General features: G+C 46.2%; 2 protein-coding genes across 12 annotated transcripts in view; one reads left to right on the forward strand and one right to left on the reverse strand.

The window, feature by feature from the left end:
- Positions 1 to 12,852, forward strand: part of NCOA3 (nuclear receptor coactivator 3) — a 105,735-nt gene extending 92,883 nt beyond the window's left edge. For 5 of the 7 annotated variants that reach the window (XM_032461315.1, XM_032461317.1, XM_032461319.1 and 2 more), the window contains 9 exons: positions 657 to 911; positions 1,008 to 1,134; positions 2,527 to 2,698; positions 5,079 to 5,372; positions 6,057 to 6,161; positions 7,484 to 7,715; positions 8,505 to 8,679; positions 9,018 to 9,159; positions 9,475 to 12,852. In XM_032461315.1, the coding sequence (XP_032317206.1) occupies positions 657 to 911; positions 1,008 to 1,134; positions 2,527 to 2,698; positions 5,079 to 5,372; positions 6,057 to 6,161; positions 7,484 to 7,715; positions 8,505 to 8,679; positions 9,018 to 9,159; positions 9,475 to 9,486 (1,514 nt within the window). In that variant the 3' untranslated portion in view covers positions 9,487 to 12,852. The remainder of the gene's footprint in view (positions 1 to 656; positions 912 to 1,007; positions 1,135 to 2,526; positions 2,699 to 5,078; positions 5,373 to 6,056; positions 6,162 to 7,483; positions 7,716 to 8,504; positions 8,680 to 9,017; positions 9,160 to 9,474) is intronic. The other 2 variants (XM_032461320.1, XM_032461321.1) reach the window with 2 other exon arrangements.
- Positions 12,853 to 13,337: 485 nt separating this feature from the next.
- The window catches only part of SULF2 (sulfatase 2), a 109,685-nt gene continuing 97,608 nt past the window's right edge, over positions 13,338 to 25,414 (reverse strand). For 3 of the 5 annotated variants that reach the window (XM_032461324.1, XM_032461322.1, XM_032461325.1), the window contains exons 12-21: positions 19,836 to 20,052; positions 19,641 to 19,737; positions 19,149 to 19,243; positions 18,265 to 18,324; positions 17,754 to 17,923; positions 17,417 to 17,559; positions 16,210 to 16,333; positions 15,530 to 15,563; positions 15,248 to 15,301; positions 13,338 to 14,292 (exon numbers count right to left, since the gene is read on the reverse strand). In XM_032461324.1, coding sequence (XP_032317215.1) covers positions 14,262 to 14,292; positions 15,248 to 15,301; positions 15,530 to 15,563; positions 16,210 to 16,333; positions 17,417 to 17,559; positions 17,754 to 17,923; positions 18,265 to 18,324; positions 19,149 to 19,243; positions 19,641 to 19,737; positions 19,836 to 20,052 — 1,025 coding nt within the window. In that variant the 3' untranslated portion in view covers positions 13,338 to 14,261. The remainder of the gene's footprint in view (positions 14,293 to 15,247; positions 15,302 to 15,529; positions 15,564 to 16,209; positions 16,334 to 17,416; positions 17,560 to 17,753; positions 17,924 to 18,264; positions 18,325 to 19,148; positions 19,244 to 19,640; positions 19,738 to 19,835; positions 20,053 to 25,414) is intronic. The other 2 variants (XM_032461327.1, XM_032461326.1) reach the window with 2 other exon arrangements.

A 25,414-nucleotide genomic window follows, 5' to 3' on the forward strand; every position in this document is an offset into this window, starting at 1 on the left:
ATGATTAAAATTTTCTTTTGGGAAAAGCAAAGTGAAAATACTTAAAGCCATTTAATTGGAATTCAGAAACAGGTTTTTGAATAACAGCATGTTTTGTTCATGAGTATCCTTCATGTATTCTGTGTCTGGATGATTTAAACTCTTAAGGACGTTTTTGGTCCAAAACATTTTTTAACCTGTAACGAAGGAATACACGGCAATGCAGACATACGTGGAGATACTGCGAGTTCTGTTCCAGACCACCATAATAAAGCAGATAACAAGATAAAGCAAGTGACGTGAATTTTTTTGTTTCCCAGTGCATGTTAGTTATGTTTACACTATACTATAGTCTGTTAAGTGTGCACTAGCATCGTGTCTCCAAAAAACTGTATGTACCTTAACACACATTTTATTGCTAAAAATAGCTAACCATTGTCTGACAACACGAGGTTGCCACAAACCTTCAATTTGTAAAATATGCAGCATCTGTGACGTGCAGTAAAGCGGGAGCATGCCTGCAGTGGCCTATTGGAACTAAGAGCTTGCTAGCCCTGTTCTTAGAGGGACAAAGCACTTTTTTGGTCAAGGCTGATATTGTGTATGATGACTGTACTTAAATGATAAGAGAAGGATTTCATTCCAACATGGAAAAGACCTAATCCTTTCTGTTTCAGGTGGACCAAACAGAAATGTGACTGTGAACCAGACTCCTTCCTCGGGAGACTGGGGCTTACCAAACCCAAAGGCCAGCAGAATGGAACCTGTGAATTCAAACTCCATGGGGAGACCAGAAACGGAGTATAATGCTTCTTTACCCAGGCCTCCAGTGGGTGGCTCAGTGCCCACCATGCCTCTTCGGTCCAGTAGCATCCCAGGCGCAAGGCCGATGTTGCAGCAGCAGCAGCAGATGCTTCAGATGCTTCAGATGCGTAAGCATCCCCTTCATAACCTAGAACATCCAATGTTTTTTTCAACTTCTCCCATTGGCTTATTTGAAAATTTATCCTTTCTTTTTGCTCCACCAGGGCCTGGTGAGATTCCCATGGGCATGGGAGTCAGTCCTTATGTCCAAGCAGCACCGTCAAACCAACCTGGTTCCTGGCCAGATGGCATGCTGTCCATGGAACAAGGCCCTCATGGGACTCAAAATAGGTGGGGCTCTAGCAAGTGATTCTGAAGAAACTGTTAGCATTGGGTTATCTAGAAAAGAGCACAGGAACAATCCTGAAAGAGAATGGGAAAAACTCTCAGTAACTGAGGGACTCAGTTGCCAACTGTAAAAATGAGCCTGAGGTAGCAGACAGTGGCCTTCATGGGAGAGGGAGGAAACAGAATTGTATGTTCGGCTGTCAGGCTGCTGAGCGATCACACCCGAGAGCCTCCATGTATGGTGCTGGTCTCATGATGTAACAGTCCTCCTCCATGAGCAAGGGGGTAAACCAGTTAGACAAGATGATGCGCAGAGGGTAAGCCTCCATTTCCAGAGAATTCATTAAGAATTGGATAATTCTTTTCTAAAATTATTTCAGGCATTTCAGGGATGAAGGTGAAAGTGAAATATAGCAGTCTTATTTTTGTAAAAGAAAGATGGATTATGTCTCTTTCTTTCCTTTCTTTCCTGTCTTGTCTTTCGTCTTATCTTTCCTTCCTTCCTTCCTTCCTTCCTTCCTTCCTTCCTTCCTTCCTTCCTTCCTTCCTTCCTTCCTTCCTTCCTTCCTTCCTTCCTTCCTTTTTTGCTTGGTCGGTAACTCATTTGCATGGAAAAGGCCACCGGTTAATGTCAGCTTCAACTTGAGTTCTAAAATAAAGTGGGCTGGGAGTATAGCTCAGTGGTAGAGTGTGGACTTAGCATGCACAAGGTCTGGGTTCAATCCCTAGAACCTCTATTAAAAAAAAAAAAAAAGAAAAAGCAAAGAAAAGTGAATTGATGTGTTGAGGAGACAGCAGTGTAACTACACGAGTTCATTAATTTGAGTGCTTCACCAAATTTTTCTGAGGTTGGATAAATGTCTAGTTCCATGCCCCTGTAATGTGTTAGAACTGTGGCATTGTTGTGGGGGTATGGAGTTTGTATTATGCTTATCAATACGTAAGCTTTGTGGGCCAAGTGTTAACACCAAGTTACTTTGGTAGATCCCTGGGCTCAGTTCAATATTTTTTCCTGTTCTTTTGTTGATTGCTTCCGCTTAACAAGTGTCCTAATTATCACCATGTCTATTCTTGTAGGGTCTTGAAAACAAGCATCCTCTTCCATCGCTCCAGTCTCCCCTCACATCTCTGCTATCCCCCAGATAAATGCCAAGGAGCCTAGCAGTTATATTTTGGTGGTGGGGTTGGGAGTGACAAGCTAGATGTGGTCGGAGATGACCTTTTGAGATTTAAAATTGTGGGTCTTAAATTCAAACTGATGCCATTTGCTCTTCTTTGCTACTCGGTTTTTTATTTATGCTTGTAGTATTTGAGTTACTGCATATTAAAAATATTGTGCATGGTTATTTAAAAAAAAAAAAGCACCGTTGAAATTGATTGTACATCTCTTACCAGGCCACTTCTTAGGAATTCCCTGGATGATCTCCTTGGGCCACCTTCTAACCTAGAAGGCCAGAGCGATGAAAGAGCATTGTTGGACCAGCTGCACACGCTCTTGAGCAACACAGATGCCACAGGCCTGGAAGAAATTGACAGAGCTCTGGGCATTCCTGAACTTGTAAATCAAGTAGGCAGCAGTAATGTGGAAATACGAGTGTGTGCGTGCATGCGCGCGTGTATTCATACCTATGAAGCCATGCACAAGAGTGCCCCTGTGTGTACCTTTCCTGTTACTTATGATAATACATCACTACGTTCGTGGATACCAGCATTAATTTAGCAAATGTACTTGATAATTGTGATAGTACTTCCAGCAACCTACTATTTTATAAAGATGTCAAATTTTAGGCATCCATAAAATGAGCCAGTAAAACTGCCATACAGTTTTAAAAATGCTGCTTTCTGCTTATGTTAGTTAAGAGTCCTCATTTTCATAATTACTTCTCTCTACTACCTGGCCAACCAGTGTGTACTCTTGAGGAGGCAAGTTTTTTTTGTGTGTTAAACAAAACGACGGTAAATCTGTGAATGTCCTAACAGCATAATCTCCTATTTTCAATTACTTTTTGAGCCTTATGAAAATATGCCATTCACAGACCTGTAGTTTTGAAACAGGTACATTTTATAGTGGAGGGTGCGCTGTGTAAGTCTGTGTGTTCAGTGATAAGCAGGAGAGATGCTGAGGGCTCAATCTTTGTTGAGGAAACAGGTGGGTACAGAAAGAATTACACTCTAACGTGGCGAACACCACACAGAACTTTTTAAAGGGTGAGTGGGAAACAGAGCAATGACGATGTACACCCAGGGGTCCCAGCCACTGGTGACCCTGGCACTGGGAGTGGTGTCCTGCCTGGCTGGGGGAGGATATGAGGGTTATACAGGACTGAGAAGCTTGAACTACCCACTAAAATTTTATTTAAGTTGGAAATAGCTTTCTTTGTTCTCATGATAAAAGTTAATGTTCGTTGTAGAAAAATCACCGAAGTATATATTAAAAAAAATCAAAAGTCCTTTGTAGGAACAGAGTCATAAGTAACTTTTGAGTATGTATTTTAAAAGGAACAGACTTTTAAAATACTTTGGTAGTCTGTTTTACTTTATGAAAGTCATTGTCAGTCATCTTTTTCTGTTTAATATATACATCTTTAATTTTAATGGCCAAAATAGTATCCATTGTATTGAACAGTTTCTTTAACCAGTTCTCTACTAGTGGAAATTTAATTGTTCCTAAACATTCCCTGTTACAGTTCTATGAGTTACTTCCATCTTGTTCACTTGGTCTGTTTTCTTAGCTGTAATCCAAGAGGTGCAATCTTGGAAAGGGAGAATGTGAAGAATTGACATTACTGGCTTTTAGTTCCAAGTGAAAGGTGTCTCCATCTACTGTGGTGTAGGGAAGATTGGAGGAGAAGTGGGCTTTTTTTGAGGGAGGGACTGTTGGTAATCACGACTCTTGTTCTCTACATGTCAAGTTTGAGATGCCTGGGACATCCAGGTAAAGGTGTTGAATGGGTATCTGTATAAGCAGAATTAGAGTTCAGAGACGTTTCAGCTGGAGACAGAAACTTGGCATATGTTACCAGTAGATAAGAACACCAAGGTAGAAAGTGTAGCAAGAGAAAAGAAGATGGCCCAGGACTGATGAACTCTCGGCATTCCTCCAAGGAAAGGCCAGAGAGGTGGGAGAAAGTCGAGAGTAGTTGTCACAGTTACTATGAGGTGAAATGTGCTTTAGGGTGAGGCTTGGCGAGGGTGCTGACCGCACACTTGCTGTTCTGTGCCCGAGGTTGAGATGATAAAGGTGAATGCAGCACCTGTCAGGCTCTTCTTGCCTTAGCATGGCAGGCTCTCCCCTCCTTTAGAGTATTTATTTTTGCTTCTTTTTTAGCTGAACATTATATTGTACGCATGGCTAGCACGTAGAGAAGTGATGCCTGGCACATAACAGACACTTAAGAAATACGTGTTGAACTAATGGGTGTCTTTCTCCTCCCCATGTTCAAATAATATTGGATGACTGACCACCTTTAGTCTTTGTTCATGTGGTGAATACACTCCAGGGGAAATGAGCTACTGTTGATTTACCTGTCTCTACTAAACTTGCCTCTTGCCACCTTCAAAGACAGTCTTGTAAAATCACAGGAGAATTCATTGATCACAGTGATTTTAATTGATTTATTTTACACTTGGCATGGGAGGTCCATGTTGGTACAGAAATTTTGTCTGGAATAAATAGTACTTCTCAGTTTCTCTCTATATTGTAGATATTTGGCTCAGAAAATATTTGACTGTCTGTGTGAGACCCTACACTAGGTAGGCACTAGGACACAGCCGTGTGAAGATGGGGTGTACTCTGCGTTCTCATGGAACTTCAGATAATAAACTGGATTTTGCTTTTGGAATTCTACAGCAGCATTGTTCACATATATTGACTTTATTTTTTGCTTTCTTTAGAGCATTTGATTTCTGTTGCTTTCTCACCATTCATTTATGTGTTTGATGTTTAGGGACAAGCTTTGGAGCCCAAACAGGATGCTTTCCAAGGCCAAGAAGCAGCAGTAATGATGGAGCAGAAGACAGCATTGTATGGGCAGACGTACCCAGCACAGGGGCCTCCAATGCCAGGAGGCTTTAATCTTCAGGGACAGTCACCATCTTTTAACTCTATGATGAATCAGATGAACCAGCAAGGCAGTTTTCCTCTGCAAGGAGTGCACCCTAGGGCCAACATCATGAGACCCCGGACAAACACCCCCAAGCAGCTTAGAATGCAGCTTCAGCAGAGGCTGCAGGGCCAGCAGGTAACCAGTCACATGCTCTGCCTTGGCCTCACATGGCTTTCCCTTTGGCCTCCTCCTCTGGTTTGTTTTCAGACTGTGTTCTTCAGAGCTCTTGCCACTGGCTCTCCATTCTCTGTCAGCTAAAGAAATTCCTTGTTTTCATTTCTGTGTAACATTTTATTTGGATGGCTCCTTGTGAGGGAGTGGTTGTACTAGAGTTGGATACCTTCCTGTGAGAATCTTCTGTTGTATAGGTTGAAAAAAAAAGTCAGAGGATTGCTTTTGGGGCAGAAGAGAAAAGTGTCTCATAATGGCTGCATAGTTTTAGAGGTAGATAATTTGTATTTTTAAAAAGTCCTTAATATTAGTAGCCAGATATTTAAAACTTACTGATTTGAGCACTCTCTCTAAGGAACCTGTGCTTTCAAAGTTGAACTCTCTTAGTATTTTAAGATTTGTTTATTTTTTTCTTTAACCATAACACATTTAAAAAATTTTAATCATTTATATTGTTTGTATCCTAGCCAAGTACTTTTCAGAACGAATCTTTTTAAAAGGTGAGAGTGTACCGATTCAGCTTTGATGTGACGTATCCAGGTTAATGGGTTTAGAGATACCATCGCGACCTTGCTGGGTGGTGCTGAGGTTGTGGACTCATTAATGTGCTCTACTTGCATTCTAACCAACCTGTCTGTCCTTCCCCAGTTTTTGAATCAGAGCCGTCAGGCACTTGAAATGAAAATGGAAAACCCCACTGCTGGTGGGGCTGCGGTAATGAGGCCCATGATGCAGCCCCAGGTGAACTCCCAGGTGAGAATAACAGGTCTCTCCATTTTCACGGCTGAATGCCCTGCACAGGGCTTGGCCGATGGTTGACCCTCAGTAAATGTTAAACAAATACAGTGCATATTTCCAAGTTTCTTGTCTAAGAAGCCGTCACCTGGTCCCATCACACTTTTCCTCTTCCCTTCTCTCCTGCTGGTGACTAGGAAGAATCAGAGGAGGAGAGATTGTTTCATAAAAACCCACTGATTTGTGTTTTTCAAATTAATTCTCTTTGTGATCAGTTGCTGTTGTGAAGAGTTGCCACCAACTTTTTAGAAACTTAAATAACCTGTAAACTTTTCTCTGTTCCTGGGTTTTGAAACAGTTTGCTCCCTGAGTAGAACTGGAAATTACAAGAAATATAAAGAAGAAAATGAGTCATTCCTAATCCTGCTCAGTTACAGCCTCTGAGGTGGCCTGTGTTCCTGTAGCAGGAGGGGTGCTCTTAAAGTTCTCTCTGCCTCAAGCTCAAGGTGGAGATTGTATGAAGGTATTTCCTTAATGTGCACAAGGCAGATGACTACACGAAAATCCCTTAACTGTGGCTTCAAATATTATTTATAATTATTGTTAAACAATAACAACTGTGAAATGCCTCGTTTTCACAGTCTTAGGCCTACACGGAAGTACTGACATCTATTTTTTTTTTTTTTTTTTTTTTTTGATGATCAGACATCCGGTATAAGCTGAGCTAGGATGCTCTCCAAAAAGACAGTGTTTGCTTTTTGGAGATGATCTCTCCAAGCCAGCAGAGCCCAAATCAGCTTCCTTGTTCAGTGCTTTGATCATGTAACCTCCCTACCCTCCATCTCTTCTGTCAGGAGGTTTAGAGAGACTACAAGACCTTCTGGGGTGAATTACTGCTTATTAGAGTATAACTATCCCCTCCTTTTTTGTTTTGGCTTCTCTTTTTGTTTCTCCTCAGAACATACTCTCATTCCAGACCCTTTTTTTCTTGTAGTTTTATTTCACAGTTCATGAGATGTTTGACTTCAAATTCAATTCCTAAATGTTCTCTCACTTTGAGGAATGTTGTCTGGCTGTGTTAGAGCCTGCTGACTTGTCTCCTTTTGTCTCTTGGCCCCAGATAATTTCCACGTCCCCGTTCTCCCCTAGCACACGTGCTCACGCTGAGCCAGGAAGCTCCCACCAGATGAGAACTGTGCATTTCGTTTTTTGTAATTACAAAGAAAGGCACTGGGTATTGTTTCTCTCCGATACCTCTGATGTGTGGTGGGGATACTCTGTGTATGAAATTGGCTGGTTCTTGCTGTATGTGTTTAAATGTGTTCTTTGTTGGGTACTAGCAGGGGTTCCTGAACGCCCAGATGGTTGCGCAGCGCAGCAGGGAGCTGCTAAGCCATCACTTCCGGCAGCAGAGGGTGGCCGTGATGATGCAGCAGACGCAGACGCAGCCGCAGCCGCAGGCCTTCAGCCCGCCCCCTAACGTGACCGCTTCCCCCGGCATGGATGGGGTTTTGCCAGGGCCTGCGATGCCGCAAGCTCCACCCCAGCAGTTTGCATATCCACCAAATTATGGTAAATTTGACAGTGTCTTCCCCAGAGTAACAGCACTAAGGACATAAGATTGACTAGATCTGTTGTATATAAAAACAAAAACTATTCACTCTGTTTTTTCACAGGAGAAACAAAATTAATTAAAAATAACAAAAATGTCTATGGCGGTGCACAGGGGATTGAAATTGACATAGGTAATCTGTCAGAGCTGAAGTTTTTCCCCTCCAGATCTTGTTTTTTCATAAAGTTCCCCACATCTTAATTTGGAAGAAAGACTTACCAGGTCCTCCCCCCAGTGTATCACAGAAGAGAATAACCCTGCAGTCAGGGAGAGGAATGCACTGTGTGGGCCTTTTGGGTTCCTTTTCTTGGTGGCTTGGACATATTAATTATAGACATGCATTTGCCTCTTCAGGTCAGCTTTTGCAAGGTTCCAGGAACACGGTGGCGGTGGGGCTGGAGGTATCTGTTGGGGAGATGACATTTGAGGTTGCATTGCTGTCAGCTGGGAACACTAGCCCTTGACCTCTAAAGAGGGACAGGGTGATGAGTAGCGTGATATGGTGTCTTTTTTTTATGCAGAAAGTTCATTGCAGTAACTGCCCCTCAAGGGGTCCAGACAGTACACTTCTGTGTAGTGAGCCTGTTGCTCTAGTGTCACTTTGGTGAGAAGGAAGAATTACTGGCAGGCAGCATCTTTTTCTTATACTCACCACCTTCTCCCACCTTTGAAAAGGAACATCAAGTTAGCTGATATTCTGAGGAGGTAGCATTTAAGCATTGTAATTTCTTTTTCTTCTTTTTTTAAAGGGATGGGACAGCAGCCAGATCCAGCCTTTGGTCGAGTGTCTAGTCCTCCTAATGCAATGATGTCATCAAGAATGGGTCCCTCCCAGAATCCCATGATGCAGCACCCTCAGACCACACCCATGTACCAGTCCTCAGAAATGAAGGGCTGGCCGTCAGGAACCCTGGCCAGGAATAGGTGAGGAGCGGGGACTTTAAAAGTCATTCACGTTCTAGTAGCAGAAGTTCAGGGAATTAATTATAAATTAACCATTTCCCAGCCAAGCCTGTTCAAAAGGCTTGGGCTCCTATTATAGAATGTTTTTTGAGATCCTCTGCTTTGTAATGCCTTCCTACTATGCACGTATCCACAAGGGTACTGAGTACAGACAGCTGTGGAAGTAGAAGGTGGGCTGGAGTGTTTTGCTTATGTTTTCTGCTTAAGTACAGTGACACTGACAAAATTGTGCTAGTATCTTTGTGCATGTCCTGTGTTATGAAGATGACCCAGGAGGTAATGTCCCACTTTGTTTACAGCTCCTTTTCCCAGCAGCAGTTTGCCCACCAGGGGAATCCCGCGGCATATAGTATGGTGCATATGAACGGCAGCAGTGGTCCCATGGGACAGATGGCCATGAACGCCATGCCCATGGCCGGTATGCCCATGGGTCCTGATCAGGTACGGGGGCGAAGCGGGGTCTCTTCCTCTCCTTCCTCAAATAGTTCTTCCTGTTCTCCGGAGAGAAAAAAGCCTCAACCATAATGTTAAGGTCCTAGGTAGACTTTTTAACTTGGATTTTTTACTTTAAAAAGTACACGATCATGGAAAACACCTTTGGTTTGAAGGCATTGAGCCGTTTAATACTTTTATAAGTCTGGGATGTGAGGACTGAATCAGCCAGAGCCATGTTGCAAACCATCAGCGTAGACATACAGGTTCTTTTCAGTTGGGCAAAGCGTATATTTTACTCCTGTTTCTTCCGGTTACCAACAGAAATACTGCTGACATCTCCACACCAGGACCTCCAAGGAAATCACTGTACAAAATGACACTGCACTAGGATTATTGGGAGTAAAGAATCACTGTTCTAGGCACCCAGCTTTGAAGAGAGGACCAGCTTTGATCTTTGTCAAGAGTATTCCCAGTGACGTCATTTGAGCAGGACTGGATTTTAAACTGAAGTGTGATATCTACCTGTTTTTTTTTTCTTCCTTCTGTGTATCATGTTTAAAACAAATATTTTTGGCATTCTGCCTTTTAGGGATGTGATTCTGGAGGTGTGGAGTGTTACTGGTCATGAAGTGCTCCTGTGTCACTGTTTTATGTGTGGCTACCCACAGTCTTTGGGAAAAAAATCTAGATGGGCCAGAGAAAATTGGAGAAATCAAGAGGGATTAGAAAGTCCGGTTTCTCTGGTTGCAGTATTGAGTGAAGAGCACAGTCCCAGCCTTTGCGTGTTTGTTTTTGTCACTACCAGGTAGTTCTGTCCCGTGGAATTGGCATTTCCAAGTTCTCCTTTAATGATAGTGTTTGCGTTGCTCTGACCCTACTCTTGTTTGTCCTAGCTTTTTCCTAAATAGGATTTTGATCTGCTCCTAATATCCTATAATACTTCACCTCCAGGAATTGTCCTTGGTGTCAGATGGCTTTGCAGAAGGGAAATGAGATGACAGTATTTAATCGCAGCAGTAGCAGTTTTTCTCATGCTAACGTGCAGCTGAGTGCACTTTATTTAAAAAGTAGTGGATAAATGCAATATTCTCGAGGTCTTGAGGAATGCTGGACCACATTCCTGGTTTTTGTCTAAACTAATCTGTTGGACGAGAACTCTGATTTGTTGTTGTTGAAAGTACTGGTGTCACCCTTTGCCTATATGGTAGAGCAATAATGCTTTTTGAAAATAAACTGCAGAAAACCCAAGGCCAGGTACTGCATTCTGAATCAGAATTTTGCAGTGTTTCTGTGAATAGATTTTCTTTTGTAAATACGACCTTTAAGATATTGTATTATGTAAATTATGTATATACCTTTTTTGTAGGTCACAGCAACTCATTTTTACAGAGTTTGTGAAGCTAAATATTTAACATTGTTGATTTCAGTAAGTTCAGCATGGTGAGGTTAGAGTCATCCCCTGAATTCTGTGGTCTAGGGGCGGGGACAGGTCCACAGCTTTCCCTTGCCCCCAGCATTAGATGCCTCGCTCTTTTCAGTCTCGTAATCTAAATGCTTTTTAAAGAGATCATTTGTTTAGATGTAGGCATTTAAAATTGTTTTAAAAGAAATTCCTCTACCAGAATTAAGCACTTTGTTAATTTGGGGGGAGAGAGTAGATACGGGAAGTAGACTTAAAAAAGCTATCAAGAATTGTAAAAGATCAAGCAATTTGATTTAAAAAAATCTTGGATTTTAAGCGGTCCATAAATTAAACAAAAGCAAGTCTTTTTTTTTTTTTCTTTTCAAATTGAGTATGTTGTCCATTTTAAGAGTGCTACAAGGTTTTGGTTGCTAGGACCCGAGTCCCACGTTGAGATCTCAGGAGTAGAATCCTTAATGTGTGGTTTCTGGTGTCTGCTCAGCTCCCTTGTCATTCTGCTCATGTGATGTCCTTGCCATTCCTGAGAATTAGCCACGTTATGGTGATTTCTCGAGGAGCTCCGTCTCCACAGCAGGTGGTCTCATGCTGAGAACCGCAGCCTGACCGGGCGCCTCTGCTCCTTCCCTCCTCTGCCCCCCGCGCCCTTCTGCTGCTGCCACTTGTCAGTCGGGAGCAGGGAAGAAAATCAGGTTTAATTCCCTTTACCTTTATCAGGTTCAAACAGTTGAATGAAATTGAGTTTTTGGACTGTCTATAAATTTCAAATATCTGTTAGCCTTGGTGTCATTTCCTAGCAATAACTGAGAGGCAGTTAAATTTCTTTTTCACACATTTAGCGAATCTTTCGAGGTGTCTCTGAAGGTAAGATCATTTATTTCTTTGACTTGCTTATGAATAAGTGAAACTTGTATTTCCAGAACCACCACCAGAGTGGATTTGAGCTTCATACTCCCCCCAACCTTCCTCCACCTGGTTAAAAATAATTCTAAGATTGTAAATCCATCAACTTCCATCCTGGTAGCCTGTACTTCTCAGATAACACATCCTCCTGTCTGGAGACAGGCAGAGCTGAGGAAGAGTTTCTTTCTAGACACAGTTGTGTCTGGTGTATTTGAACCTTTCTTGTTGAAGTCACATGTGTATGGGGAGAAATAGAATGGTGCTCTTACCTTCCTTGACTTTTAAAAATTAAAAAAAAAGTTTTGTGAGTATTTCCTCAGTTAGTCCTGACTTCAGGCTAACTAGAAGGCAGCACCCCTGTTTTATATGGGAAAAAAATGCAGTTTATTATAGGTTTTTATATTTTCTACTTGTTCATTTTACTGGTGCAAATTTAAGATTTTGATTTTCTTTTAATAGATCCAGTCTTGAGGTAATTGGTTGTTTTTACCTTTATTCCCCTTTTATCTTTTTTGGATAATTCTCTGTACTCCTGCTGCCTACCTCTCTTCACCCCCCTCCCCCCCGCGCCCTTTCTAAACCTTAGGATCTGTTGGGTGAACAGTGTATCTTTTCTTTTAGAATGTGAGATATTTCCAATACTTACTTTTTTGCTGAATCCAAAGATATATAAATATATATTTTATAAAGATCAAAATGATATAAAGGAGATACATGTTTCTTCGTTTAAAAAATAGAAATCCATTGTTAATGTTCATATTGTGATGCCACTTTTCTAAATTGTGCATCTGGATGGAAAGGTGTAAATATCAATCAATAGGACTGCTTAATCAGTATTTAATATCTAAGGTGAGTTGGGGGTGTATAAGGGTGGGGTGCTACAAACAGGTTTGCTGTCTTATAAGTTCCTTGGTCCACAGAGTGGACTCCCAGTTACCCATGTGCCTGCCCAGTTGTCTTTTTATTTGCAGAAGCCATGGGTTCTTTCACATAGGAGGGAAGCCTCTTGGATAGATGAACTCTCCCTGCTGCAGAGAAGCTGGGGCTGCTGTTCGGCTCCAAGGCAGACTGCTTAATCGTGAGCAGAGTGTTTTTTCTTCCCTTCTCTTTCCAATATGTAGAATTTTGAAGATAGAAATGTCATTCTGAGAGCAATATGTAAATTCTCAGGAATTGACTTACAGTATTGAGAATGAATTCACTTTCAATCAAGTTTACATTAAATGTTGCTTTTAAAAAATCTGAATCATTCTTTACGCTGCAAAAGAATCCAAACCACATGGGATAACTTATGAGATGGTTGGGTGGAAAGCTATGACTCAATTTGTTGATCATTTTGGATGTCACTGTAAATAAAGGTTTCTATTTAAGCCTAAGAGCCTGCTGCCTTTTTTTTTTTTTTTAAATCCTTATTGGATTAAAGGTAAGAGATAAGGTTTAAGGAATCCTGTTTCAGATAATGGTAGCAGTTTCTGTGAGGCTAAAAGAAATCTTGAGGACCATGGACCTGTTCTTAGACAAGGGGCATGCTTAGGGATTGTCTGTTAAGGAGAAATGGTTTGGAGTAGGTGATGGCTGTGGTTCGTCTTCCCATTCTAGCATTCTGACGGCTACCGTCATCAGGTTGGACCATGCTGTACAGAAAGAAGAGCTGGTTAAGGTGAACCGCTTTGCAGTTGGTTAATACTTTTTAAAAGTGCGGTCCTGAAGCTGGTGTGTGATGTGAGACTTAACTTTGGGGTGCCTGAAGCATGGTAAATTCTAGTCAATTATGACTATTTATTCTCTCTTAAAATACCGTCTAAACCCAAGGTGCCCCCTTCCAAATTGAACAAAAAAAAAAACCCAAACACCAAAAAAGTTCCCAAGAATGGCCTTTTACAAAATGTCAAAGGTTACCTCACACCAACTGCTGGTCATTGGCTGGGGTTTTCAACATTGTATGACAATACTTAGACTACAAAATTTCTTTACAAATACAATTTTGTTAAAACTTGGGACATACATCAACTTCATGTTTTTGTAGGACTTGAAAAAGCATCAGTTCTGGGACAGAAAACAAAAGAATCCTGGGAGAAATGGCATCTGGTGAGGGAGAACTGTCCACGAACGCATGGGGTTCTCTCACATGGGCCACAGCGTCTGTTGACACCACCACTCGTGAAAACTGGGTTTTCTTACTAGGTTCACCTAAAAGTTCCCAAGCGTGTAAACGGTCACGTATGTACAGTAAAGTCAGTTTCTTCAGAGGCAACCAGGGCTGCTCTGCTAGGTAGAACTTTGTCCCCTCCGTTTTGCTGTTGACTCACTGTCATGTCTGCGCACCATTCCCTGCACCTGCACATTGCCTTTGCCCTGCTTCTTAGCGCCTGCTTGGTGACGAACCAGAACAGTAAGAGGATTTAACAAACAGGGCTGTTCTTTCCTTGTGATTGAAAAAAAAAAAGTCCAGTGACTTTCACCCTTGGGGAAAATTTCCAAGAAAAATCTCTGTTCTTCTTTCCTTGTGACCCTCTCAGAGAGGGTTAGTGGTGACTTTCTGATATGAAAATGCGTTTTGTGCAGCTGGTGAGGTATAATCCAAAGCAAAAGCAGGGGCAAAATGGACTTCCAGAAGTATCACTACTCCTGATGGTTCTCTTCCAGATTCTGCCATGTCGACGGAAAGCAAGGTCCGTGTCTCTCCGGCCTCCCGGCTAACAGCATAGGTCTGCTTGAAATCATACAGGGGTTTTCCTTGTGCAGTCGGATGATGCCTGTTTTTTGATGCTTCATCTCGTGCTTCTTAACCTTCCCAGCCTTCCCACAGCTGTCCCCTGTAGAACAAAGCAAACAGCTCATTCATCGTGCTGCCTGTGGATTTCTGAATCAGGCCTACAGTTGAGTGAGCTTTGCCTCAAGGATGTGGCTGCTGCTTATTTCTAGGTCTCTCAAAGAGCTGGCGACCACCTGTTTGTCTAGATTGTCAGTTGTTGGCTTACAACACTCTGTGGCTGGCGAAGATGTCACTTAAAGACCTGGCTAGAATAATGGCTAAGGAGAAAGTGAGATGTAAAGTTTAAGTGCTTTAATTCTGGTAGCACCAAAGAATGCTTTAGCTGGCCCATTAGTACCATTCTGTTAAAGCCACAGAGGTTGATGTGCGTATAAAGAAAGAAATGAGTCGGCCAGAGGTTGCAAATGGCAGCTCACCAAGGGGGTTGGTTTGCCTGCGTGGTAACAATGTCAGATTAGCTGCCAGTGTGAACAAAGTCTCACTTGTCTGTGTTTTTGGTTTTTCTCCATGAATCTGAGGATTCAAATTGCATCCCATTTGGTTCCCTTTAGACTAGAATGACCTCTCCAGGTGACCACAGCCTCTTAGCACCCCTGTTGGCACTGGAGAGTGAGTTCATAGCTTGGATGTTGTAGAAACCATTTAATGAGGCCACCCCGCTGCTGACAAGAGGGACCAGGTAGAGCTTCTGCAGCCACAGCCTTCAAGATGTCTGGAATGACAAGACCTAAATGCTGCTCAGCCTCTAAGGAATGCCTTGAGCTTACTAAACACAGATGATCATGTAGAGAACAGCGGTGTATTAGACAGAGTATTAAATCAGAACATGAAAAATGGATCTCAGTATATTAGTTCACGGGAAGGACTGAGGTCACTGCTTCCCCTCTCGTTAGGGGAACAGGCGAGAGGAGTGGGGAGGGCATGCACACAGAACAGCCTCGGCAGAACGAAGCGGATCACACCAGATCTGTTTGGAAACCAGTTCCTCAACTCACAGTGATTTGGAAGAAGGTCTCTTCATTTCTGGCCACTTTCGACGCTGAAACTGCCTAAGTTTTCAAGTGTCAAAAGGAGAAGGAGTGTTAACCATCACCAAGAAAGAAAAAGCGAGCCCCAAAGAATATACTAAGATGGTCTCTGAAGGTGCCACGTATCACTGGTGGGTGACCCCCAGCCCCTGGCAGCCCAGAGAAAGGGCAGCGTCTCAACCTCAGGTCAGACCACAGGGGGCGCTGCCATACGGGGCTGTTCTCAGGCTTTAAAAACAAGACCAGTACCTGTACTGCTCATAGCTTCCTCCATCTTTCAGTCCTAAAGGGGAGAGAAACACACAAGAGAAACAGGTGATTTAGGGCAAAAATGGCACAAGGAAGGACCAACTCTAACTGCCTCTTTTTCTTTTTTAAAACACTAGGTTTTTTTGTCAGAAATCTACGATGTGGCCCCTAGGCAGACAGAGTGGACTGAGTTACGAGGTGAGCTGTCCCTGAGACTCCTTGTAAGTCGCCTGTGCTCCTGTGCCCCCAATCAGTTTTAGGGTCCTGTTGACCCTGGTCACGGTGGGGGAGGCGCACATGGGCACAGTTATGCTGCTGAGGGCAGGGGCTGACCCCGAGTCTGGGCTCTCGGCACGTGTCCTGGGGGAACGTGTGACATGCATGGGCCCTGCACCTAGTCACGTTACTCGTCCATAAACGAGGACCAGCAGATTCACCTCAGGGTTGTGGGAAGGGTTACCAGTTACTGCATGTAAAAGCCTCAGCACCCTGCCGGGCTCGCAGTGATTGGTAAGTGGTGGCACTTATCACAGAAGTAGCACCAGGGTGGTGGATGTTCTCAGCCACTGGTGAGACTTCACCAACTCCTGGTGATGCTGGGTTCACTCTTTGGACCACATACGACCTCCTCAGTTCCCTCTCATGGTCACCCCACTCTCCGTGCTGGGGCGCCTACTCACCCAGGTCCATGTTTCGGGTTCGGGGGTTACACTGCTTGTAACCCTTGCAACTCCGCAGCTCCATGAGCTGCACATGTAGCTGGTTCAGGACATCCCTGTCCAGTGTATTGACTGCATTCATCAACTGGTTGGAAAAAAGGTAAGTTGTCAACTAGGTGAGTACGGGGTCCCCCACCCAGGGGACTTATTTCAGGTAGGTGGGGAGTAGATGGGGCAAGGGGATGGTGACCTCTACTTCTGCAAGAGCTGGAGTTGGGAATAGGCAGGACTACCCTTTGCCTCTAGCAAAAGGTTCTCTCTCCACGTGAATGAAAACTCAAAATAAAAACCACCTCTGTGTACTTCACACTGAACTCCTGGAGCCACTGGTCAGGAAATTTACCAAGCCTGGGAAGCCCTTCACAGCCCTCAGGTCCTCTTGATGAGAAGGCAAGCCATGTGGACAAAGGCTGGTGGAGTGACCTGGGTCCCCACCTGGTCTGGGAGCTGCTGGTGACCCAGTAACCTACTGGCTGTGCTACCCGCTTTTGTAAAATACGGGGATAACCCACTGAAGGAGGAAGCCTGGCAGCCTGACAGGTAATTACAGCAAAGCAAGGTAAGTGATGGAATTGCTGGCATTTAAAAATCAGACTTAGTGTTAAAACTTGCTTTCAGGCTTTTCTTGAAACATGGAAGATTGGACAATACCAAGGCCATGCTACTGAGAAGCTCTCGTGGGTCGTGCTTGTCTGTTTAGAAGGGACACACACACTCCCCTCCCCAGACTCCACGGCTGCTTTTTGTCTTACATGTTCTGGCTACTTCAGTCCTGTCCATGCTCAGGTAGGTTCATACACAGAAGCACAGGGTGCGTGCTGCATGAGTGGTAGTGGCCATCCCATTATCTGTGGGCTGTGGCCTGACCCTCGGGACCCCTGAAGCTCCAAAGTTCTAGGCGTTTTCCCACGTTTCCACCAAGCCTGCTCTAATGTTGCCAGGTGCCTAAGTTAGAGGGAAGAGGCTGTGCACCCCAGGGGACAGCCGGGAGGATAGAGGCAGGGAGGCCAGCTTGCAGGGAGGCCGGCCTTCCGGCTGCCTTCACGTTCACTTCTCCTTTTTCAGGGCCTCCACGGGACTTGGAAAATCTGTAGTCACCTCCTTGGGGAGCCTAACTGGCAGCGCCTGTGCCCCATGCCCCCATTTCTCCAGCCCACGCTGTCCGTACCTGGTAGGGGTCTGTGTTGAGATCAAAGTACTCTAGGAAGCCGGTTGCAAATTCACAGAAGAGGAAGTTGTGGGTCTCGTTGATGGTCCTCATGCACCAGTACGTGTTGTTGTTGGCGCTGGTGCAGGCACAGAAGGGCCCCACTGCCGAAGGAAGAGACAGCGGGCCCTGAGCAGGAAGCAGCCCAGTCTGCCCGCAGCACCGCCCCCAAGCCCGTTCCTGTCTGAGCACTTGAGCCCTGATGATGTTGGGGAACTTGGTCCTGAAAGACCTGCAGGATCTGGTGAGGAGGCGCTCACCAGCTGGGGGCCCCTGGGTCCCCGCCAGCCCCGCTCACGTGTCCAGAGGGGCGCCGTCTGCCAGTGCTGGTTGTCGTGGGTGAAGCACGTGAGGCCCGGCATGCTGCACGTGTCGTTGTTCTGCAGGCGCCGGAGCAGCTTGCGGAGTTTCTTCTTGCGCTTCTGCTCCCGCAGCAGCCACACCTTGTCCTTTTCCTGCAGACCCTTCCTAGGGACACAGGGCCACACCCCTTACACCTCCCCTGGACCCCCGCCCTGCCCAGAGAGCCATGGAAATGGCCCTGGGGGGGCCTCAAAGGGAAGGCAGTGCAGGAGTGGATAGTATTACGGGGTGGCTTGGACTCCTGCTCACGCCTGTGTCCAGTCCAGCCTGGGGTTGCAGTAACCCCCTTTGGCCACAGGGAGGTGCCTGGAGACCGGCTCAGTGCTTATCTGGGCCTCTGCAGGGAGCACTGTGACTCCCAGGGAAAGTCTAGGACTTCCTTTCTCTTGTTCTAGCTTGAGCAAGGGCCGCCTCCTCACGAGGGGCCTCTGTGTCGCTGCCCTTACCTGAAAGGATGCAGGCTGGAGCCTTTGTGCTTGAGGCGGCCTTTGTGCGGGGCGTGGTAACTGCAACAGACCCCAGCCCAGGCTTCAGACAGGGCAGAGCCGGGGGGTGGGTGTGCACACTGCATTCCCTGGGACCCGTTTTCTCCTTCTGGGGCAATGCTGGGAGGTGCTATCCCCAGGGCAGCAGCCCCCAGCCAGCCTGGCTCCTTCCCGCAAGTGTGAGCTGGGAACCCCTGGCTCAGGCCTTGGCCAGATGTAGAAGGTTGGGGTAGATACAAGTGAGCAGAGCCCGGAGGCTGGGCCTGGCTCCACGTGGCTTCAGCCCCGGCATCTCCAGGGAGGCTGCTTCCAGACACCCGCCACACTGCACTTGGTTAGGCCAGCCCCGGGGGCACGATTCCCGAAAATTTCAACTAATTCAGTTCCTCAGTTACGTTGGCTGCATTTCAAGTGCTTGGTGGCTGCCATACTGGGCAGCACAGATACAGCCAGGGCCCATGGTCACAGGAGTCTGATGGGACAGTGCGGCTTGCGAGTTCCGACCTTTGGCAGGGGTCCCTGAGGTGGTAACGTGGGCCGGGGCCACACGGGCTGTTCCCAGGAGGGCAGTTGGAGAAGGCACTTTCCTCTCCTGGGAACCAGCTCCGCAGATCAACAGTCTGCCCCCATCATCCGTGCGTGAATCTGCGCATCCGGCTGGCTACGTGAGGGGCCGTGAGATGTGCCCAGGGGCTGACGATGGGCATGTGCATCATTACTGATTTTTTTTTTTTTTACTCTAAGTGAGGGGACAAGGATATAAAAATAATGAAAGGAGTCACAGAGAGGATGCTGTGTCCCCAGGAGTGGTCCTGCACACACAGGGCCTTCTGCTACCTCCTCACCTGATTTTGTGACAGTCACATTCTTCTGGCCGCTTTTTCTTCAGGTGGCCTCGGACTTCCCTCAGGTTCTTAATTTTGTTCTGCAGGGTCTCGATCTGAGGGAGGGGGCAGAAGAGTGAGAAGGGATTGCCTGGTGGGGCCCCAGGTCACTTCCCGTGTCTGGGGCGGGGTGGTCTTTGGTTCCACCTGCTCCAGGGAAGGGACAACAGGTCATCTCTTGTCCTGCCTGAGACCTTAAAGATCCCCCCCCCCGGGGGGCTTACTGGAAGGACTGAGTGTGGGGTGAGCATCTTGTAACTCAGAAAGGTGCACAGTGTGGCTACGCTGTCCTCCCTGCTGAAGGAGCTGTCTGTCCGAGTCCTGGACCGACACTGCTGGCCCTGGGGGAGGATTCTGTGTGGCCTCCCTCCCCTGGGCCGGGCTCACGGCCCTCCTGCTGTGGCTGGTGGTCCTGCCAAGCTCGCCGTGGTGAGAAACCCAGCCTCCTGTCACCTCGTGGTCGATGTGCAGCTTGTGGTCCTTCCAGGCCTGCAGGGACTTGTACAGGTCCAGGTCGCACTGGACCGTGTCATTCTCCAGGATGTAGCACCTGCTCGAGAGACAGGATCACGTGTGGCCCTTGGGAGAGGTGGGGGAGCCCAGTCTGCCTCTGTGACCCACCCCCCCAACTCCTGCCTGGACTCTCACCGATGTGTGACTTTAATGGGGTTGGGGGCTGAGTAGTCCGGGAGGCCTCCAGTGCCACTGAAGTCTCCGCCATCCTTGTCGTCCTGGTCCTCAGGGGCCCCTGGCCAGTGCCGCTTGGTGAGGTTGCGGGGCTGGGATGTGTCGTCCAGGCTAATGTGGTGTCCCTCGATGGCCACCGAGCGGATGGAGCGATTCCGGGCATAGCTGGCCTTGTACTCTGGGCATGAGAGGAACAGCTAGGCTGGGTGGGCCGGCCAGACTCCCCAGGCAGCGGACTCTTCATCCAGACCAGGCTGTGCTCCCCAGGGAGGGGCCTGGTGCTGCCTCGGTCCTGGGTGGGTAGCTCATGAAGCCTGGACCTCAGAGGGAAGGACCTCATGGTGATTCAACTGGGGAAACAAGTCCTAGAGCTCAGAAGGAATTGGCTGGAGGGAGTCTCACGAAAGAGCTCTGCATGGATAGCCAAACAGTGGGACATCCCCACGATGGAGTATTTGAACATCCAGCAATGAAGCAGTGCGGCTGCTACCATGCAGGCAAGTGTCAAAAACATTCTGCTGTGTGAAGGAGCCGGATGCAGAAGTCACAAACTGATTCTATCTGTCTGATGCCCAGAACAGGTACAGACGTAGGGACAGATAGCAATCTAGTGGCTGCCGTGGGATGGAGAGGGGAAAAGGGGTTTACTTTGGGGTGAGGACAATGTTTTAGAACTAGATAGTTGTGAATTATTAAATACTTCTGAATTGTATACTTAAGAAATTGTAAAAATGTTAAGTTTTATGTTATGTGAACTTCACCTCAATAATAAAAGGAAAAGAATCAGTTATTAGAAATCTTCCAACCCATCAACAAGTCTAAGATCTGATGGTTTCACTGCTGAATTCAGCCACATTCAAAGAATACCAGTCCTTCTCAAACTCCTCCCCCAAAATAGATGAGGGAACACTTCCAGACTTACTTTATGCAGTCAGCATTGCTCTGATAACAAAACTAGACAAGGTTGCCACATGAAAAGAAAATTATAGGCCAGTATCTTTGAACACAGATACAAAAATCCTCAGCAAAATATTAGCAAACTGAATTCAAAAGTACATTAAAAAAAGGATCATACACCATGATCAATTAGGATTAATTCCAGGGATGCAAGGATGGTTCATCGTTTACAAATCACTTAAGGAAAATAATCAAGATTTTTATCCTTAATGTTTTATCTCAATAAACTCAGAAAAAGAATTTGACAAAATTCAGCATCCATTTATGATAAAAACTATTTGATAGAGACTCATATAACTCAACAGCAAAAAAGACCCAACAACTGATTAAAAAATGGGCAGAGGATCTGCATAGACAATTTTTCCAAAAAAGACATACAGGTGGCCAACAGGTACATAAAAAGATGCTCCCCATCACTAATCTTCAGGGAAATGCAAATCAAAACCACCATGAGATACCACCTCCCACGTGCTAGAATGGCTATTATCAAAAAAAAAAAAAAACCAAGAACAAGCCAGTTTTGGTGAGGATGTGGAGAAAAGGGTACACTTGTGCACTGTTGGTGGGACTATAAACTGGTTCAGCCACTATAGAGGTTCCTTAAAAAATTAAAACTAGAACACTAACTCAAAGAGATGTCTACACCCCTATGTTCGTTGCAGCACTATTTACAAAAGCCCAGATAAGGAAACGGCCAGCCTAAGTGTCCATTGATTGATAGATGAATGGATAAAGATGTGGCATGAAGAGATACATATATACAAAATGCAATATTATTCAGCCATAAAACAAGGAAACCTTGCTATTTCCATCAACAGGGGTAAACTTTGAGGGCATTATGCTCAGGGAAGTAAGTCAGAGACAAATGCCATACAATCTCACATGTGGAAGCTAAAACAAACTAACCTGAATACAGAGAACAGATTGGTGGTTGCCAGAGGCGTGGGGTTGGGGTAAGGGTGGGGGGGGTCAAAAGGTACAAACTTCCAGTTATAAAATAAGTCATTAATGGGGATATAACATACAGCATGGTGACTATAGTTAGTAATACTGTATAGTGTATTTGAAAGTTGCTGAAACATAGAGAACAATGTTACCAGAGGGGAAGGGGGAGGGGTAAATTAGGAGTTTGGGATTAGCAGATACATACTACTGTACACAGGAGAGAAACAAGGTCCTACTGTACAGCACAGGGAACTACATTCAGTATCTTGTAATAACCTATAATGAAAGAGTATGAAAAAGAATATATATTTATGTATAAGTGAGTCACTATGTTGTACACCAGAAACTAACACAACATTGTGAATCACCTATACAGTTAAAAAAAGTTGCTGAGAGAGTAGATTCTAAAAAGTTCTTATCAAAGAGGATTGAGCCAAGATGGCAGAGTAGAGACTCACAGCTCGCCCTCTCCCACAAATACACCAAGAATTGCATCTACAAACTCACTGAAGCGCACAGAACACCTACTGAGCTCTGGCAGAGTGCCTCTCACTTCGAAATGCAGGAGGATTCTCTCAAAATCAGATAAACGAGTTTATACAGTACAGCACAGGGAACGATATTCAGTATCTTGTAGTAACTTAACGATGAAAAAATATGAAAACGAATATACGTATGTTCATGTATGACTGAAGCATTGTGCTCTATAACCAGATATTGACACAACATTGTAAACTGACCATACTTCAATAAAAATATATTTTAAAAAAGTTCTTATCACCAGGAAAAGTTTTTGTAACTATTTTAAGTCGACTTAGGTAGTGATCATTTTGCAATATATATACCCAAATCACTGTTGTACACCTGAAACTAATAGTGTTAAATGTTAACTATATCCCCAATAAAAAACACACAAAACCCCTATCACCCCCACCCCCGTTGATTTGAACTGGGGGGAAAAAAAAAGCCGGGTGCACATTCTTGTGGATAAACCAGGGAGGGAGCTCACTTACCACCTCCGAATCTGTTTCCCCAGCAGTGAGCTGCGTGCTCCCCTCGGGGCAGGCGGTGAACCGAGGCTGAGACGTGCTGCTTCTAAGCTCTAAGTCGCCTACTGACAACTGAGGGCACACAGGTGCTGGGGCTCAGAGCAGGCGCCCCCACGTGCCACAGCGGCATACTGATTGTTTTGAACTGAAGTTATGTGAGAAACAGCCAGTGGGAAATAAACGATACAAAACACTCTGACTCTCCTCTTTCCCCTTGAAAGCAGGAAATACATCTCCCATGTGAAGGCATCCTCCCCATCCCAGGAGGAGAGAAAGCACCCTTTTTACCAGAGTCGGGACTCAGGCTAAGAAAGCTGTGGAAATTAGCTCTGGTACTCCTCCATTAGTCTGCCACCCCAAGCCCCAGCCCCTTTGTTAAATCTTCACAAATACTTGCTGCTTTGTCTGAAAATGATACAGAAACAGCCTGCTTGGTTCACTTCAGGGTCCCCAAATTAACCTGCTCTAGACACCCTCTGTGCATACAGATTTTCTGCCCTCTTGTTAATCTATCTTGTGTCGATTTAATTATTCGATCAGCCCAAAACGTAAGAGGGGTGGGGGTGGAGGTTCCCCCTCCCCAGCACAGGCTAAAGTCAGAGCCCAGATTTCTTATATCTTCTATATGTTAAAAGAAAAATTTCATCAAGTTGCTAATATTTCAGAAAAGTAGGGGGTGGGTGGGTGGTCACGTGGGAGCACAGAGCTCCAGCTTGTGAAGAGAAGACAGCAGGTCCTGGGTCCACAGGCAGCGTGGTCGGTGGGGTAGAAGCTGATATGCTGCCACTTTAGATGGGGCGGTGTGTCCTCCACTTGGGCATGGTCCCCACACTCCTTTCTGTCTTAGGTCTGACCCAGAGGCTGTAACCTCACGGCCCTAAACATCGGTTTAGGAGCAGGGTCTGGAGCCAGTCAGGGTGCAGGATTCTGCTGGGCTCTGGATGACCACCAGGTGGCAACCAAGAGACAAGGACCAGCTGGAAGGGTGGATGTAGAGCAGAGAGGGGTGCGGGCAGGAAGGGAGGAAAGGATTCCCCCTCCCACGTGGCCCAGAGCTCCAGGATCCAGTCCTGTTGCCCCGACTCTTGGGGCAGATGCTTGTATCTTTCTGTTCTCACTCCTTGTATGAGAGTCACACGGGCCACAGGATCCAGGTCCAGGAGCGGCATCTCTGACCAAGCCTTGGGTCTTTCCTGGCCCTGGAAAGCTTTCTTGGCTTTTTCCTCTCTGAGTTGAGTTGCCGTGAAGCCACGGCAGGCTTGAAGCACACGGCACTGAGCTGATCTCCCTGTGGGAGCAGGTCGGCTTCCCAGGAGGGCTCTGGAGTAGCCCCACCGGGGTATTTCTGTCCCTCTGTCCTCCATCCCCCAGCCATACACCCAGGGGTTCCCAAACAAGAGCCAAATCCAGGCCTCGGCCTGATTTTGTAACTAAGCTGCTCTCCACCTGCAGGGCCCACGGCCGTTTTCTGGCCACAGTGATGGAACTGAGCATTTGAAACACCGTTGAGCCCGCAAAGCCTCAAATATTTACTCCCTGGCTCTTGACAGAACAAGCCTACCAGCCCCCCATGTACAGCTTTTCCTGGACTGCAGTCACACCACTCACTCTCCTTGTCACCCTAGTTGTCTGTGTTTCCAGGGTTCCGGAGGCGTCCTCTCTACTCCAAGTACTGGGAAGGGGGGGACGCCAGAGCCCAGCAACCAAGAACTGAGGCTCTGGAATTAGATCGCTCGGATGCAAACCCTGGGCAAATGCCCAGGAAATGTACTTAATTTCTGAACAGCAGTGTTCTCATAACGGTACGTGCATTCCAGGGCTCTCTGGAGGATGGTATGAAACAGACCTGGTAAATACCTCAGCACCTGGAAGCCGGCATCCAGCTGCTGCTCTGGGGTTAGGGACTTGGCAACTGTGACATCCTTGTGCTTTCTGGGGCTGGGACCCACTGGAACTCCTGCTTCCTCTTCCCTGACTTAGAGCACTTCCTCTCCGGCCAGTCACAAGGCCTGTTCCTTCTCCATGCTCGGCGTTCATTTAAATGTCAACCGGCCAAAAATTCCAGAGCTCCGCCCCTCTCCACCTGGTCATGCCACTGTTTCGGTTCCTCCAAGCATTTTCCGTCAGGAGAAGTCATCTTCCCACCTTGTTAACTTGCTGACACCCAGTCTCTCCAGTGAGGTCTGACTGGCGACGAGGTCTCTCGAGTTCAAGTGTAACCTCGGCAGCTGACATGTGGCAGGCTTGCAGATTTGCTGGGAGACTGAGTAAACATTAGCCACCTGGACCGGCCTCTGCCCGCCCTCCCCAGTCCTCATCTCCTCCACCAGGTCCTGGTCTCTCCTCTGCTCTGGGTTGGCCACTCTGCCCTGCTTCCTCACCCCACAGCCGGCATCCCAGTGGACCCAGGCGAGCCAGGGTCTGAGCTACTGGAGGCCACAACGTCTCAACCTCAAAACTGGTGACACTCTGGGGCCAGATAAACCTTGGCCGTGGGAGACTGACCTGAACATCGCAGGATGTTTAGCAGCATCCATCACTTCCACCTACTGGATGCCGGCAGCATCCTCCCGCCACCCATCACACACA

The sequence above is a fragment of the Camelus ferus genome, chromosome 19 (genome assembly GCF_009834535.1).
Source record: "Camelus ferus isolate YT-003-E chromosome 19, BCGSAC_Cfer_1.0, whole genome shotgun sequence".
In the NCBI taxonomy this organism is placed as follows: Eukaryota; Metazoa; Chordata; class Mammalia; order Artiodactyla; family Camelidae; genus Camelus; species Camelus ferus.